The sequence below is a fragment of the Hyla sarda genome, chromosome 1 (assembly GCF_029499605.1).
Source record: "Hyla sarda isolate aHylSar1 chromosome 1, aHylSar1.hap1, whole genome shotgun sequence".
NCBI lineage: Eukaryota > Metazoa > Chordata > Amphibia > Anura > Hylidae > Hyla > Hyla sarda.
Genome location: NC_079189.1, coordinates 580,916,660 through 580,934,953, shown reverse-complemented (window position 1 = coordinate 580,934,953; position 18,294 = coordinate 580,916,660). Strand labels below are relative to the sequence as shown.

The following is an 18,294-nucleotide window of genomic DNA, read 5'->3' as shown; positions in this document are numbered from 1 at the left end:
TGGGACAACGTCCGTTTTGCAGCTCACGCTGCTTCCACCGGTCCCTATATCATTTCTCCTTCCTTCACACATTTAATACATTTCCAAGTTACACCTGATCTGGTAGGGCGTTAACCCTTTCTTTCCTGAACGGTGTTGGTATCAAAATGCAACAGCATGTTCACACACAGTGTTTTTCAAGATCAATTTCTATAGAAAGCAGATAAAGAAAATAAGCAAAGGACAGGCGAAAATCATTGCATAGAAATTCTTTTATTTTTTATACTTAAATAAAAGATAAATGTACACACTTCTTGGTAGTATAAAAAGGGATTTAAATAACTTTTAATTACTATAAACGCCAATCAGAAATAAAAATAAAAAAGACACGTCATGGGTTTATTATATTATTAATAATAAAAAATCTGTTCAGGACTCCGGCTGTGCGGGGGCCTGATATACATAAAACCAAGGCTTGATTAATATTAATATTGCTTTACACTTATAAAGTCAGACATCTCAAAGACAAAATAAAAATCTTTCTCTGTTCCTTAATAATATAGATATGTACATCAAAAATAGAAGTCTAAGAAGGTATTGGATCCAGGCTATTAAAAAAAAAGTCCTATATAAATGTGCATGCGTTATTATTGTAAGGCCAGATCCAGGAATTGCATTTATTGTTAAACAGTCATGGTACCTGTAAGAAAAAAAAATTAAGAATTATAAAATATAATTTACCAAATCCAAAATTACATTAACATAGTGTTACCGAGTAGTATAGGGGGTAGTCAGGGCTGTAGGGGATTAGAAAAAGGGTCTGCTTGTATTTCCAAATACACCAGATGGGGGTGGTGCTTGGATTTACAATTAATAGTGCAATACCAGATAATGTCTATAGACAAAAGTGGCGCTGTTTCCTTTTAACGAGTACATGTCTGATCTTGTTAAATTTTATAATCCTCCCTGTTCACTGCCTCCATCATGATAAACCTCCCCCTGCCTTTATTTTTATTATTTGTTAGTTTTCTACCTTGATATTGCTCTGTATTTTCTGCTCAGTCAGATTCACAGACTGGGAAGGGGCGTTCCCCAGCAGGTGTGACATCATCTAAAGCCATACAGGGGAGAACTTCCTCCCTCATTCTGCTACACACAGCCCAGAGCAGTTCAGTGTAAGATGAGCTATGATTGGCTAAGGCTGCACACACACACCCCTCAGCACTCCAGACTGCATTACCTGATTTTGGACTTCTATTCCCTCAATTAAGAAAACTCTAACCCTGATCCTATTACCCTAATAGAAGGGGGAGTCACCCATTTAGGGAGTTCATTTAGTAGCCAGAGCAGAGAGCATTGTGTTTTCAGCCATACTAACCCTTCTTTCAGAACAGAATTTATTTTCTCATGTTGCCTACATTTTCCATGAACCCTCTATGTAACTATAATCACAAATAAGATATATTATGAAGATTTGAAGTCTTCAGGCTGAGTTCATTTTAAAGGGGTATTCCAGGCAAAAACTTTTTTTTATATATCAACTGGCTCCGGAAAGTTAAACAGATTTGTAAATTACTTCTATTAAAAAATCTTAATCCTTCCAATAGTTATTAGCTTCTGAAGTTTTCTGTCTAACTGCTCAATGATGATGTCACGTCCCGGGAGCTGTGCATGATGGGAGAATATCCCCATAGGAGCTGCACAGCTCCCGGGACGTGACATCATCATTGAGCAGTTAGACAGAAAACAACTCAACTTCAGAAGCTAATAACTATTGGAAGGATTAAGATTTTTTAATAGAAGTAATTTACAAATCTGTTTAACTTTCCGGAGCCAGTTGACATATAAAAAAAAGTTTTGGCCTGGAATACTCCTTTAAATTATTTTATGTGTTCTGGTTGTTTTAGTAGCGATTTTTCAAAAATTTTTAAAATCGCTGTAAAAATGATACATTTACTGCTATTTACACAACTGTGGTAAATAGAACTATTTTTGCAGTGATTTTTGGAAAATAAATAAAAGACTCTTTCTCTGACACTTCAACACTAATTTTTTGGTGGATGAAACTTGTGATCACATGACCCAGTTACAATGATGAACACTGTTGTACTTACAGGGATAATATAACCCTATTTGAATATTTATTTTGTATATTGTATAAGTGATAAAATGGTAGACTCTAGTCTGATCTGTATTCTTCTTTGGACTATATTAAAAAGGGTCAGTCACAATAAAGCAGCCGTGCTACCATGTGACTTCAAGGGCAATAAGGAGATTAAGGCAGAACTTACTAAATGACAACAAATGCTGTGTTGGTCACATGCATCTTTTTACAAGCCGCAATTGCACTTAACAGTTTTATGCGGTGGATGACAGCCTTCTTGTACAGAGCGGAGTTAGCTTTGTGCACATGCACAAAGAGGGGTAGGAAACGGACAGGAGATTGTGGGGGTCCCAGCGGTTGGACCCCCCACGATCAGACACTTATCCTCTATCCTGGGATAGGGGGATAAGATTTTATGCACTGGAGTTCCCCTTTAAGTCTATCCAGGTCATGTGACACAGAGCTGAAGGAGACTATGTTAAGCACGCACTTCTACCTGCTCATTTTATGATCTATGAGGTCTGGGTGTCTCTACGACATAAGTTTTCTTTTTAATTACAGGTACGCTTTATTGCTACATTGCATTGCTTGGCTTTATGACAATTCTTGGCATCCATTGGAAAAAAGTGACGTCACAGTACAGCCCGACAGGTCCATAGACTTCAATGGGCTGAATGTAGTCTAATTCTTTTTTTTGCCCATCTGCAGCCCAATGGATGCCAAGAACTGTGATGTGAACTAGGGATGTCCCGATACAGATACTGGTCTCTGTACCGATACTGGACATTTGCACGAGTACTCGTGCAAATGTCCCCGATATCAAAGGCTTCTTTCACACTACAAAATTCTCAGTTTTTAAACATCCGTATGAAGTTCCATCTGAAAACGGCAGTAACAAAATCCTATACGTCCGTTAGAAAATCCCATTATAGTCTGTGGGATTTCTAATAGCCGTTTGAACCCGTTATAGTCAGTTATTGATAACGGACGTTATTTTGTGACGGAAGATAGTAACGAGAGAAATAGTTCATGATCTATTTCTCCTGTTACTATCTTCAGTCACAAAATAACGTCCGTTATCAATAACGGACTATAACGGGTTCAAACGGCTATTAGAAATCCCACAGACTATAATGGGATTTTCTAACGGACGTATAGGATTTTGTTACTGCCGTTTTCAGCTGGTTTTCAGACGGAACTTCATACGGATGTTTAAAACGAAGAATTTTGTAGTGTGAAAGAAGCCTAATCCGATACTTGCCAGTGGGACCCCGCCAGCAGGTATCACGGAGGTGCCGAAAAATGCAGCGCACCCAACAGCTGAGCGCGCGTCATAGTCGGGATCTGTGGCTAATGCCGAACATCACTGATCGCGGCGTCTAAAAGTCCTGAAGTTAATTGCCGGTTAGCCCAGGGATGCTGATCGGGATCTCCACTGTGTAATTGCGGTGTCCCGATTAGCTGTGAGGACGGCCGGAGGTCCCTTACTGTGCTCCGTGACGTCCAATCGTCGCTCCTTTACTGCTGCTAGCCATGTAAATGTAAAAAATAATAATAAATGTGAATTAACCCTTCCTCCCTAATAAAAGTTTAACCCCCCCCTTTTTAAATTATATATATATATTTATATATATATAATATATATATGTAATATATATATAATATATATATATAAATATATATATATATATATATATATATATATATATATATATATATATATATATATATCAGCCCTTCCACTAATAAAAACTAAAAAAAAAAAAACTTTAAAAGAAAAAACAACGACATGGAAAAAAGTATTGGTAATTGGTATTGGCAAGTACTTAAAGAGCAAGGGATCGGTACTCTGTCTTAAAAAAATGGTATCGGGACATCCCTAATGTGAACGGAGCCTAAAGGGGGTATTTCCATCTTATATGATGCTATGTTGCAAGGATATTCTGCCACTTTATAACTGGTGGGCCCTGGGTCTGCTATCTTAGTACACGGTATAACAGCGTGCCTGTCAGCGGGAGAAGGATTAACACATTATTAATATTATTCAACACAGAATTTTGGACCTGACATGAGGATCAGAGATGTGGGGCTCGCAATTTAGGATAATTTAGAACACGGCTCATCTGCTTATAAATAATTTGATGCGGCGCTCACATGTTCCCTGACATGGGGCTAGGGGTAATCATTACTATAAAAGGGGGGCCTTTGGGATATATTTATATACCGTATATACTCGAGTATAAGCCGACCCGAATATAAGCCGAGGCCCCTAATTTCACCCCAAAAACCCAGGAAAAGTTATTGACTCGACTATAAGCCTAGGGTGGGAAATACATCATCCCCCCATGTAATCATCCAGACCCCCATCATCATCCAGACCCCCATCATCATCCCCTGTCAATCCGTTCATCAGTGGTCTTCAACCTGCGAACCTCCAGATGTTGCAAATCCACAACTCCCAGCGTGCCCGGACAGCCATCGGCTGTCCGGGCATGCTGGGAGTTGTAGTTTTGCAACCTCTGGGAGGTCCGCAGGTTGAAGACCACTGCGCCTTCGTCATCATCCAGATCCCCCCCCCCCACACCCCCTTTAGTTTTCTACTCACCTCTCCTCGGTGGGAAGGAAGGGTGAGCAGGTCGGGGCCATCAATGCTGCAGGGACTGTCCGGTGGGGAGGGTTAGCCGTTCCGGGCTGTCCATTTTCACCGGGGGGCCCCTCTTCTCAGCACTCCGGGCCTGCCCAGGCTGCGAATGAACGTCCCTGTGCGGCGTGGTCAAGGCAACGTCACTAGTCCGGGGCAGGCCCGGAGCACGGAGAAGAGGGGCCCCCCGGTGAAAATGGACAGCCCCCCGGTGAAAATGGACGGCCCTGCAGCATAGATGGCCTGGAACAGCTCACCCTTCCTTCCCACCGAGGAAAGGTGAGTAGAAAACTAAAGGGTGGGTCTGGATGATGACTGAGGCCGCAGTGGTCTTCAACCTGTGGACCTCCAGAGGTTTCAAAACTACAACTCCCAGCATGCCCGGACAGCCGATGGCTGTCCGGGCACGCTGGGAGTTGTAGTTTTGCAACATCTGGAGGTCCGCAGGTTGAAGACCACTGAGAAGGGATTGACAGGCGAAGAGTTCACTCGAGTATAAGCCGAGGGGGGCGTTTTCAGCACGAAAAATCGTGCTGAAAAACTCTGCTTATACTCGAGTATATACGGTATATAAATACAAAAATGTTATGCTTTTACCAATAACAGGAAATTATGTTTCCATGGCAATTTCTGTGTCACTTGTGGTTTCGGCGGCCCGTGCCAATAAGTCTGCCATTAACGCCTCTTCTAATTTCTTCCGTACGTGTTGTACTCTCTCCTCTTGTTTTCTGAAATATATAACATAGCACAGGAGTCAGACGAGAAAATGCTGAGAAACAAAATTGCACCTTGGGAAATTATTTAAAGCAATTTTAATGCATATACTCTTTATAAGGTCCACCTGACTAAAGTCACTGTTATGGGTGGTAACTCAGGATCAGGACAGATAAGTACTATACTCCAGAGCTGAACTATTCTGCTGGTGATGTCACAGTTTTCCACGGGAGTACCCCTTTAAATACAGTCTAAAGCATAGATCCCGAAGTCCGTGCGCAGAATTTATCAAGAGCCGTGCGACTTTTGATAAATTAGGCGCACAATAGACCGGCCTAACCCTCTGTAGTTTGGTCTATATTCATGCGGTACATATACCGCTTTGATAAATCTCCCCCAATAGATCTAAAAAATAAATAAATAAATAAAATCACTTTGCCAGGTAAAACCAGTCCAAAGTTATTACCACTTAAAGAGGCGCAGGTCAGATAAAAAATAAATAAATAAATAAAAACGGACTGGGTCATAAAGGCCAAAACTAGCTGGGTTATGAAGGGGGTTAAAGGGGTATTCCAGGAAAAAACTTTTTTTTTTTATATATCAACTGGCTCCAGAAAGTTAAACAGATTTGTAAATTACTTCTATTAAAAAATCTTAATCCTTTCAGTACTTATGAGCTTCTGAAGTTAAGGTTGTTCATTTCTGTCTAAGTGCTCTCTGATGACACGTGTCTCGGGAACCGCCCAGTTTAAAAGAGGTTTGCTATGGGAATTTGCTTCTAAACTGGAAGGTTCCCGAGACAGGTGTCATCAGAGAGCACTTAGACAGAAAAGAACAACCTTAACTTCAGAAGCTCATAAGTACTGAAAGGATTAAGATTTTTTTTTATAGAAGTAATTTACAAATCTGTTTAACTTTCTGGAGCCAGTTGATATATAAAAAACTTTTTTTTTTTTTTTTTTCCTGGATAATCCCTTTAAACACTGCATTGTCTATGTTAGCAGAGCATGCTCATACAGACACTAAACCAGCAGGGGGCACTGTAGATATGAGCTCACGGCCAAAGAAAAGGCCAGAAGTATTGTAGGTGCAGCTGTGAAGCAAAAACTCTTAAATAGTAATGAAGTTATGAGTTAGAATATTAATTTTATACATATATATGCTTATATCAGTGTTTCCCAACCAGGGTGCCTCCAGCTGTTGCAAAACTACAACTCCCAGTATGCCCGGACAGCCTTTGGCTGTCCGGGCATGCTGGGAGTTGTAGTTTTGCAACAGCTGGAGGCTCCCTGGTTAGGAATCACTGGCTTTATATATACACTGCAGTAATCAGGGACTGTATAGTCATCCTCATCCAGATAAGGTATTAGTACAGCCCGAACGAGCAGAGCCTGCGGAGACGTGTACCTGAGTTGTGCGGCTCTATGGGACTGGCAGACAGTGCGCAGACTTCCAAGATCCCCCCATCAGTCACTCACAGTCTGATCTCTTGAGCTGTAACTCCAGGGACGGCTCTAGAGGACTTGGCAGAACAGAGGAGGTACAAAACGGCCCCTTCAAGTGAGATTTGTAGCGCTGGGCGAGCTCCATTAATTTATTGATTATACGCACTGCCCGCATTAAATACTAATAAACTGAGGCCTTCACCCAAACTGCTGAGCTCTACAGTCCTGGGCGCAGCAAGGAGACTACCAATGCCTAGGAGAAGAAGAACAGGGTATCTGACACAGTATACAGCAGCACGAGGCTTAACCCCTTAGTGACCCGACCTATTCTGGCTTCATGGACTACAGGGATTTTTGCTGCATTCTGCCGGCCGGCATTTAGCTGGTTTCTGCAGGACAAGAAGAACATTCTTAACGGCTCCGGTAGCACATCGGGGTAAATACTCAGATATCACCCGCAAGCGCTGCCCTCCTCGTCCCGTTTGTTGTGGCCGCCGGCGCTGACACTCTATACTGTGCGGTATCCTTCTACCCAGGCTGCAAAAGATAAACAAAATAAACTTTAACTCACCTTCTCCCCGTCGTTCCGGACCTGCTTCCTGGGGACGGGAACGTCGGAGAGCCGTCAGCCTATCACCGGCCGCAGCGATGTTCCGCCTCGGCCAGTGATAGGTTGAGCCCACTGTCATGTAAGGGGCGGGACATTGCTGCGGCCAGTGATAGGCTGACGGCTCTCCGACGTTCCCGTCCCCAGGAAGAGCGCGAGGCCGACGTAGGAAAATGCGTTAAAGTTAATTTTTTTTTTAATCTTTTGCAGCCCAGGCATAGGGATACAGCGTACAGTATAGAGTGTCGGCGCCGGCGGCCCACAACAAACAGGAGGACGAGGAGGGAAGCGCTTGCGGGCGATATGCGAGTATTTACCCCGATGGGGACAGTGCAGCGCTGGGCTGATAATTAATTTTGGGGAGGGGGGGGGGATACCGTTATATACCGTGGAACTGCGACAAGTTACAAAAATACCGTGATACACATATTTGGTCATTCCGCCCAGCTATAAATATATATATTAGAGGTGCACCGAAATGGAAATTTCAGAACCGAAACGAAACCGGAAAAAAAAAAAAATGTCCGGCCGAAACCGATACCGAAAATGACTTCTCCCCGTCTTCTGGTAAAATGCAGCGCTCCCCTCATTAGATTAGATTCCCCCACATTAGATTGCCAGCTCCCCCACATTAGGTCGGGAGTTCCCCCACATTAATAGGCAGCTCCCCCACAATAGTAGGCAGCTCCCCCACAATAGTAGGCAGCTCCCCCACATTAATAGGCAGCTCCCCCACAATAGTAGGCAGCTCCCCCACAATAGTAGGCAGCTCCCCAACAATAGTAGGCAGCTCTCCCACATTAGGTCAGCATTTCCCCCACAATAGTAGGCAGGTTCCCCACAATAGTAGGCAGTTCCCCCACAAAAGTAGGCAGCTCCCCCCAACAATATTAGGCAGCTCCCCCCAACAATATTAGGCAGCTCCCCCCACATTTGTAGGCAGCTCCCCCCCACATTAGGTCAGCAGTTCCCCCACAATAGTAGGCAGCTCCCCCACATTAATAGGCAGCTCCCCCACAATAGTAGGCAGCTCCCCCACATTAATAGGCAGCTCCCCCACATTAATAGGCAGCTCCCCCACAATAGTAGGCAGCTCCCCAACAATAATCGGCAGCTCCCCCACAATAGTAGGCAGCTCCCCAACAATAGTAGGCAGCTCCCGAACAATAGTAGGCAGCTCCCGAACAATAGTAGGCAGCTCCCCACATTAGGTCAGCATTTCCCCCACAATAGTAGGCAGGTTCCCCACAATAGTAGGCAGTTCCCCCACAATATTAGGCAGCTCCCCCCACATTTGTAGGCAGCTCCCCCCCACATTAGGTCAGCAGTTCCCCCACAATAGTAGGCAGTTCCACCACAATATTAGGCAGCTCCCCCCACAATATTAGGCAGTTCCCCCCCCAACAATATTAGGCAGCTCCCCCCCACAAATATTAGGCAGCTTCCCCCCAACAATATTAGGCAGCTCCCCCCACATTTGTAGGCAGCTCCCCCCCACATTAGGTCAGCAGTTCCCCCACAATAGTAGGCAGCTTCCCTCCACCCCACAGACATACAGCTTCCAGCCATATACAGTGTGTGGCTGGAGGCTGTATGTCTGTACTGCTGCCCCCACAGTGATCCGGTCACCGCTCCTCTGGCCCGGGGTCACATCTACTGCTATGGCCTATGGACCATAGCAGTAGGTGTCGGGACCGGAGGAGCGGTGACCGGAACACTGAAGAAGATGACGCGGTCACTTACCAGGCCCCGGCCAGCGCGCGTTCTCCTGCGACGATCCTGCAGTCCTCCTGCGTCTCTATGGTTGTACGCACGGGACGTCAGTGACGTCCCGTGCGTACGACCATAGAGGCGGAGAAGCGGGGGACCGAAGGAGGATCGCAGGAGGACGCCGGGGAATGGTGAGTGACTGGCGGACATCCTTATGTCCCGAAAAGATTTTTCGGGACACAGGGATGTCCGGGATAGGAATACTTCTTTTTATGTGCCCAGGCCGGCTCCCGTGTGTGGCTGCAGGCGGGGGCCGACCAGAGCATATAAAACCTAATACTGTATACTATAAACCAGGGGGCCTCCAGCTGTTTTATATGCTCTGGTCGGCCCCCGCCTGCAGCCACACACGGGAGCCAGCCCGGGCACATAAAAAGAAGTATTCCTATCCCGGAGAGCGCGCCCCCCAGATGTTGCACCCGGTGCGGCCGGCCCCCCCTGCACCCCCCATGAATGCCTCTGCCACTGGCAGAGTTTGTAACTTGTGCTGTGGGCGGGCAGGGGAGGTGGGTCATTATCGGCACATTTTTTGTTGTTTCGGCATTTCCCCGAAATAGCTATTTTCGGCCGATGTGTATCGGCCACCGATATATCGGTGCATCCCTAATATATATATTGTGAGAAGGTGAAGGTCATGGTGGTTGATGGGCGTTATGTGTCACCAAGGCTCCTGGCCTTGGTGAAGTAAGCCGGTGTTTATTCAGTGTCAGTGCTGCATACTGACACTGTGGCCGTAGTATGGCTGGAAGGCCAATCCGGGATGGCTCTTACTGGGAACGGTCAAGTGTAGGGTGGGGGCCATTCCCCACAATCCAAGCCAGCTTTTGCTGGCCTTAAAGGTAGGCTGCCTCACCAGCTGAGGGGGATTTGCTAGTTGCAGCTCACACTGCCAGAGAGAGCTGTATGTGGAGTTCTTCACTGAGAGTTTGGAAGCTGGTGAACAGTCTGCCTGGAGGCCTGGAACAGACTTGCTTAATGCCGCATGGACTCAGGTGTGAACAAACACCTAAGGAACGCAGGTGGACTTTCTGTTACTTTTTCCTTTGTTCTGCATTTAAGACTGTTTGCTGTGTGCCAAGTCTGAATAAAACACTGAACTTTGATTTGAAAAGTACTGTTTCCATGCCTATTTACTGCAACCGCACCTGTCTGCAAGAGCGAGTAATTTCAATATATATATATATATATATATGTATATGGCTTTAGAATACTTCCTATGCTTCTAGGCAATCTATTTGGCCATGATATATGGTGAACTTACGAGCTGAACCAGATAAAAAAAAATCTTTTTTTTTTTTAAAGATTTTATCTACCAGAAGCATGGATGCAGCTCTGGAGTATAATGCAGGATAGAACTCAGGATCAGTACAGGATAAGTAATGTATGTACACAGTGACTCAGCCAGCAGAATAGTGAGTACAGCTCTGCAGTATAATGCAGGATAGAACTCAGGATCAGGATAAGTAATGTAATGTATGTACACAGTGACTTCACCAGCAGAATAGTGAGTACAGCTCTGCAGTATAATGCAGGATAGAACTCAGGATCAGGATAAGTAATGTAATGTATGTACACAGTGACCTCAACAGCAGAATAGTGAGTACAGCTCTATAGTATAATACAGGATATAACTCAGGATCAGTACAGGATAAGTAATGTAATGTATGTACACAGTGACCTCACCAGCAGAATAGTGAGTACAGCTCTGGAGTATAATACAGGATATAACTCAGGATCTGTACATGATAAGTAATGTAATGTATGTACACAGTGACTCCACCAGCAGAATAGTGAGTACAGCTCTGGAGTATAATACAGGATATAACTCAGGATCAGTACAGGATAAGTAATGTAATGTATGTACACAGTGACCTCACCAGCAGAATAGTGAGTACACCTCTGGAGTATAATACAGGATATAACTCAGGATCAGTACAGGATAAGTAATGTAATGTATGTACACAGTGACCTCACCAGCAGAATAGTGAGTACAGCTCTGGAGTATAATACAGGATATAACTCAGGATCTGTACATGATAAGTAATGTAATGTATGTACACAGTGACTCCACCAGCAGAATAGTGAGTACAGCTCTGGAGTATAATACAGGATATAACTCAGGATCAGTACAGGATAAGTAATGTAATGTATGTACACAGTGATCGCCAGCAGCAGAATAGTGAGTACACCTCTGGAGTATAATACAGGATATAACTCAGGATCAGTACAGGATAAGTAATGTAATGTATGTATGCAGTGACCCCACCAGCAGAGTAGTGAGTACAGCTCTGGAGTGCTGACCAATTAGTTGCGGGTGTGGTCGTGCTTCAGCTGTGCTGTGTGTGTCTGCTGTGTCTCCTGAGCTCCAGGGAATTACCATCTGTTCCACCTGGGGCCTGCTTCCTCCTCCCCAGGGAGGGAGTGGGTTTCCAGGCATGAGTGAGGGAGGCGAGGCCCAGGCTTCTGCTCCTCGGACTAGGCCGCAGGGGAGCAGTAGAAGCCAGCAAGCGGCCTGTACATCGGAGGATTTGGGGGTGAGGCGTTCTACTAGGAGTCGCAGCAATGCTGCTCCAACTCCCCCCACAGAGGTGAGAAGCTCCAAGGTGGGATCCTCCTTGGGAAAGCTGGGTGCTGCCAGTGGAAAGCTGGGTTCGTCCGGAAGAAGGCAGAGTGCTCACGGAGGTGAAGCCGACCTCAGTGAGGAAGGCTGGGGAGTGCTGAGGACCCGGGAGTCTATTTCCACCTATACCTCCCGGGTAAAAAGTCACCTCCGTGAGTATGAAGACGCCTGTAAGGCCATCAGGAGGCTCCGAGAGGAACTGCGCTGTGCCCGTGCCAGAGCCAAGGTTAGTCCTAAACGGAAAAAAACTGAGATCTATTCAGAGATAAAAAGACTTATGGCTGACATGCAAGTTTTGGAGGAGAGGAGAGCAGCATTACTGGAGAAGAGTGGTCCATTTAAAGAAAAAATTGGAAAATGAGGAGTGCTTCAGGGTGACAGAAGAAGAAAAAAATAAAAGGTTGATGGGGCTGCAACCTGAGAGCCAGGTGGATGATGCGGAGGAGATGGAGGAAGAACAACAGCCAGATCCACCTGGTGGCCTGCGGCAACAGCAGCAGGCCCCGTACAGTGGGCCCCCTGCACAGCAACCAGCAGTATCACCTGCCGACTCAGGAGAGGACAGTGACAGCAGCTACCAGGGAGGGGCGCTAATGGCCCAGATCCGCATGCTGGAATCCCCAGTGTGTCCTCAGAATCTGGTGTTTGGAGATGAGCTCCCAAATGAGGCACCTGGGGGTAAGAAGAAGAAGACCAAGCCAAAGCAGCAAGAAGTGGTGGTACACCCCCCTCCCTGTAAACCCTGAGTCGGCCGCAGGGTCAGCTCATTGTGCAAGCCCCGTTACCCAGCCCAGCCCGTGTTCTGTGGTGGACTCGGTGCAAAGGCGCGGGGAGAGTACAGATACTAAAAGGGCGCAGAGCTCCATGCCTGTTTGCAGTAGCAGGGATGGAGCAGAGAAGGCATCGGCCGCAAGACCGTACAATGAGGGCGGCCCAGCAGTGGGCAGAGAGGCAGACTCCGGTGCTGTAGTTCGCTCCCCTGTGGGAGAGGGGGGTGACTCAGTGCCGGAGGTAACAAAGGGCATAACAGACACTCCTAAAAGTAAAGAAAAACGTTTATTTTGCATTGGTGCCGCTGATCCCATTGATCAGCGGCGCCATGAGAAGACTGGAGATGATGCTGATGAGGCGGAGGGCACTAATAAGAACAGGGCTGGGGCCTCCTCTAGACCGGGCAAGCATGCTGCCCGGTCCCTTAAAGGGCCAGCGGAGGTTGTCCCAGCCCCAGTGCCCCGTGATGCTGAGGCAAAACGGGGAAAAACATCATCATCATCATCATCATCATCATCCTCGTTTCCCGGATTTGCTGTTTCTGGTCCAGCTAGAGTGAATGAGAAGGTAAAGGGGGGTGCGGGGTGTATGACTGGGGAGAGGATGGAGGTTAATGTTATTGGAGAAGGTGATTTTGCTGTTGCTGTAATTGGGGGTGGTGGTGATGGGACTACAGATGAGGCTATTGGAAACAATGTTGTTGGGGGAAGTGCTAATGTTGTTATTGAGGGTGGTGGGGATGTTGTCATTGGCAGTGGTGTAGGTGTAGGGTCTGGTCCGGTTGCCCCCCCAGTGGTGACAGACCATAGGAGTTATGCCAATGTCACTGCTGGGGGAAGTAGAATATTTTCCTCGTCTCCTGACTCTAGGGACGGTTTATTGCAGCGACGTCTCCTGGAAGCTCTGAAAAAGGGGGAAAGGTCGATTAATGTAGAGGGTAGAGCAGTTGATCTGTCTTTCTGGATAGAGAGACACGGTCTCTCTGCCTTCCAAGAGGAAAGAGGGGGCGATACTGTGTGGTCACTCCCAACAGCCGGGGCAGGTAGTAACCGTAGGAATGTGGTTCGTCTTCAGTGGCAGGGCGAAGATATGTGTCCTTCAAGGACCAAAGTGGTTGAGCTCTTGCTAAGGATGGGTTTCAAGGCAGTTGATATCTTCGCCTTGATACATCCCTACGGTACTCCTGAATTCAATATCAGTTTTGTTCGGCCAGAGGGGCTTGAGCTTTTCTGGTCAAATTATGAATTGGTAAAGAATGAGCCCGGCTGGCGAGACTTTGTCGTACAGGCATTGTCTCGTCAAAACGAAATCAAAAAAGTGACCGTTTTGACCCGTAACGAATCACTCTCTTGTGTTGACATCATCACCTGGTTAGGACGGTATGGCGAGGTAATGGGGGTCCCGCAGAAGAACAGGGACGAGTTTGGCATCTGGTCAGGAGCCTGGACGTTTTTGGTAAAACTTAAGCGTTCAGGAAATACAGTTACCCATATTCCATCCTCTGCCTTTCTCGGTAGGGATCGTATCCAGATTTTCTACCGGGGTCAGCCGAAGCTCTGTCACAAATGTGGTGACCCCACACACTTCAGTGCAAACTGTACGGTGCAGAAATGTGCCTTGTGTGGGGGTGTAGGCCATCTTGCCGCATCTTGTGCAGAGATTAGGTGTCACCTGTGTGGTGACTTAGGTCACCCATTCAGTCGTTGTCCTCGTTCTTTCGCTAATGCGGTCTTGTCCCCAGCGGGTGAAGATCACGAGCCGGAATCTGCTGGGGAGGGGACTAGCAGGGGTGGAGGAACTGAGGGGTCAGTGAGGAACAGCAAGAGAAAGACACCAGCCCAACTAAGACGTCTTGATAAACGCCAAAGGGATAGGGTGATGGGGAAAGCCCGGGTCACCGGGACGACCTCTCATTCTGTCCCAGACGCCAACCTTGCTGCTGAGACCCCGAGGGATGGCGAGTTGAATGAGGAGGTCAGGAGGATCCAGAATGAGGAAGGTGCCATCTCCTCAGATAGCGTGGAGGAGGATGATGGGGGATGGCAGAAGGAGACACGAAAGCGGGGTACAAGTAGAAAAAAGGGAGATTTAAGATCTTCTCCCACCCTGGTCCAGGTGCCAAAGGAAGGCAAAACTGACTCCCCTCTGGTTGGCCTTTCCAATCGATTCCGACCCCTCAGGGACATCTCCTCCTCTTCTTCGGAAGGGGAGGATGAGGGGGAGGTGGCAGAGGGGCTTCCAGGGGGCGCAGAGTCCTCTTCCCCTGGGGAGGTTATGTCCTCAGGGGAAGGGACTGGCCTAGAATCCGGAGATGAGGAAAGTAAAACGACGTCTGGTGAGATGGACACTTCTATTTCTCTAAAAAGGGTGAAGAGTTCTTCTGATGTGGAGGGTGAGAAGGGGAGTGGGAAAAAGAAAGCTGTTTAACTCAATCACCCTTGATGGCGGCACCCTCTCCGTTGACGCTGGCGTCCATTAATGTCACCAGCATTAAGTCAGATACAGCTCGTTTTGCTGCCTATGATTTTTTTGCCCATATTAATGCTGATATTTTATTTTTGCAGGAGACCAGGCTAACAGATATGTCATCTATCTACAAGGCTAAAAGAGAGTGGAGGAATGGGCCCTCCTACTGGTCTCTTGGGGCCGAGCCGTATAGCGGAGTGGCGGTCCTTTTTACCGCAGCGGTAGAATGCCGACGGGTTATCGAGTTAGAAATGGGGAGGTGCCTGATCTTAGATGTCCTCATGAGGGGACAAGAACTTCGACTTATTAACATCTACGGCCCACAGTCTAAGTGGGACCGGAAGTGTCTCTTTATGAGGATCAAGCCCTATCTTTTTACAAGTCGGCAGGTGGTCTTTGGAGGGGACTTTAATGCTGTCACGAGGCCCCAAGACAGGGGAGGTGCCAGAGACAAGCTGACTTATGATAGCGTCGCCCTTAATAGCATAGCAAGTGAGGCTCGCCTGGTGGATGTCCACATCCGGCACACCCCAGGCCACGCGGGATTCACCTATCATAGGGGTAGTTGTAGGTCTAGGATAGACAGGTTTTATTTAAAGGAGGAAGCCGTCTCTTCAGCAGTGTCTGTTGTTGAGGTGGAGTTCTCCGATCACTGTTTAATTTTGTTTTCTCTGAATGTCACAGAGACCCCCCGGATGGGCAGAGGCTATTGGAAGCTGAATTTGTCTCTCTTGGAAGAAGCGGAGATAAGACAGTCCTTTGAGGATTTTCTTCAGAGCCAGGTACCATTGCTGGGCCTTTGTAGTAGTAAGTCAGAGTGGTGGGAGATATTCAAGGAAAGGGTTGCGAGATTCTTCCGCCAGCTCTCGGGCCTCAGAAGCCTAAACAGGTACCGCTTGTACCAGGGCCTGAGGAAGAAACTTGAGAACCTTGTCTCGACTGGAGGTAGTCGTGATGATATCTCCAGAGTGAAGTCCTTGCTGATGAAGTGCCAGTACGATAGGCACGCATCTTTGGTTTTTGAGAGGGATTACGGGAAGTACCGCTCGCCCGACCCTTACAGAAACTGCAAGATGTCAGTGAATAGTAAAGTAGTCTCAGGACTGATTGATAGTACGGGATCCTTGAAAAGGTCCAGATCAGGGATCCTGGAGGTCGTCAGATCCTTCTACTCGCACCTCTTGGGAAGGAAGGATCTAGATCGAGATAAGGTATCAGCTTTCTTGGCTGAAACCGTCCCTGAACCAGGAGTAGACCCCTCTCTTGACGTTTTGACAGAGATGATCCGGGAAGAGGAAGTCAGGATGGATATTGATGGGCTTGCCCTCAAGAAGTCACCCGGTCCGGATGACCAGTTCTATAAGACCTTTAAGGACACTTTGGTTCCCCTCTTGACCACGGTTTTTAATGAGTGTCTATCCTCGGGCACTCTGCCAAAGTCAATGAGGAGGTCAGCGCTGATCATCCTGTCAAAGGGTAAAGACCCGTCCCACATTGAGAATTGGCGTCCCATAGCACTTCTCAATGCGGACAGAAAGATTCTGGCAAAAGTGCTGTTTAACCGGTTGGTAAAGTTTGCACCCCGGCTCCTTTCGGGGGCTCAGCATTGCTCTGTTCCGGGCCGCAGTACATTTAGTGCTGTGCTCAGCGTCCGAGAGGCTGTGGAGCAGGGTAGGGCTGGTCACTGGAAGGGGTACTTGATGTCCTTGGATCAGGCAAAAGCGTTTGATCGGGTTAACCATGAGTACCTCTGGTCTGTCCTTCTGAGATATGGTCTGCCAGGGGGGTTTGTTGATTGGCTTAAGACCTTGTATGTAGGGGCAGAGAGTTTCCCGCTTGTGAATGGTTGGATTGGCCGCTCTTTTGAGGTTGGGTCTGGTGTCCATCAGGGTTGTCCTTTGAGCCCTTTGCTGTACGTGTTTGCAATCGATCCTTTCCTTAGAAGAATTGATTGTGGACCGTTGGCGGGGGTGAGAATGGACCTGGTGGTGCCGGATTCGGCTCTGAGGGCGGTAGAGTACGCTGATGATGTCACCGTGTTTGTCTCCTCACAAGAGGAGGGCAGATGGGTGATGTCAGAGGTGGACCGCTACTCGGAGGCATCCGGGTCCAAGATCAATCAGGATAAGTGTGAGAGTCTCTGGCTGGGAGGGGGAGATCCTGATTTTGATCTCCCGGACGCCCTTCCAGAGCCCCAGGAATCCGCAAAAGTCCTTGGCATCAAATTTGGTCAAGGGGATTACCCCAAACAAAACTGGGAAAGCAGGCTTAAGATCGCCGCTCAGAAGGTGGATCAGTGGAAGGGTTGGTCTTTGACCCTCCGGGAAAGGGTTAACCTGATGAAAACATTCCTGCTCCCTTTACTGATATACCTGGGCAGTGTATGCATGTTGCCAGAACCTCTTTGGACCCGGGTCTACAGTGTGTTCTTCCAGATGTTATGGGGGAACAGACTGAACCTAGTGAAGAGGGAGGTTACTTACCGTACAAGGAGACTAGGGGGGTTGTGTATGGTCAACCCTGTGGTGTTCCTAGTGAATACCTTTCTTAAGACCAATATAGCAAACCTCTGGTCAGAGAGGGCTCCTCCGTGGGTATCCTCCTGTAGGGGATGGTTTTGGCCTTTCTTCCAGGAATGGGAGACAGGAGGGCAAGTGAAGGATCTTCGCACACCACACGGGCATCTCCCGGCTTACACTACCCCGGTTCTGAAGGTTATTCGTCGGTGGGGTCTGGGGATGGGGGAGATTAGGACTCTGTCGAGGAAATTCCTTGACAAGAGGGTCCTGTCTTCTCATTTCCAGAGGCCATTGGCGCTCAAGGACTGCCCAAGTCGGGATCTGGAGGTGGGTTTAGAGCTTTTGAATTCTATCAGGATCCCCTTGAAGTTTTGGGACTTGACTTGGCGCTGCTTCCACGGGAAACTGTATGTGAGGGACAATCTGAAGTGCAGGAGCTCTGATGACCGGGGATGTCCCCGCGAAGAGTGTGGAGGCATGCTGGAAAGCATGGAGCATTTTCTGCTTCATTGTCCCTTTAACACAGAGGTTTACACCAGGGTGGGCGCTTCCATTGGTTGGCCTCGGCTGGCCAGTCTCTCCTATGCGGAATGGGCCTATGGGGCATTCAGAAACCTTGGAGGCTGGGACCGGTGCACTTTATTCCTAGTCAGCTCAG

General features: G+C 47.5%; 1 protein-coding gene across 2 annotated transcripts in view; it reads right to left on the bottom strand.

The window, feature by feature from the left end:
- Positions 1 to 225: 225 nt before the first annotated feature.
- MBD2 (methyl-CpG binding domain protein 2) overlaps positions 226 to 18,294 on the bottom strand; it is a 62,004-nt gene continuing 43,935 nt past the window's right edge. Inside the window, exons 7-8 of one of the 2 annotated variants that reach the window (XM_056545033.1) lie at positions 5,322 to 5,452; positions 226 to 679 (exon numbers count right to left, since the gene is read on the bottom strand). In XM_056545033.1, the coding sequence (XP_056401008.1) occupies positions 5,335 to 5,452 (118 nt within the window). In that variant the 3' untranslated portion in view covers positions 226 to 679; positions 5,322 to 5,334. The remainder of the gene's footprint in view (positions 680 to 5,321; positions 5,453 to 18,294) is intronic. The other variant, XM_056545039.1, reaches the window with a different exon arrangement.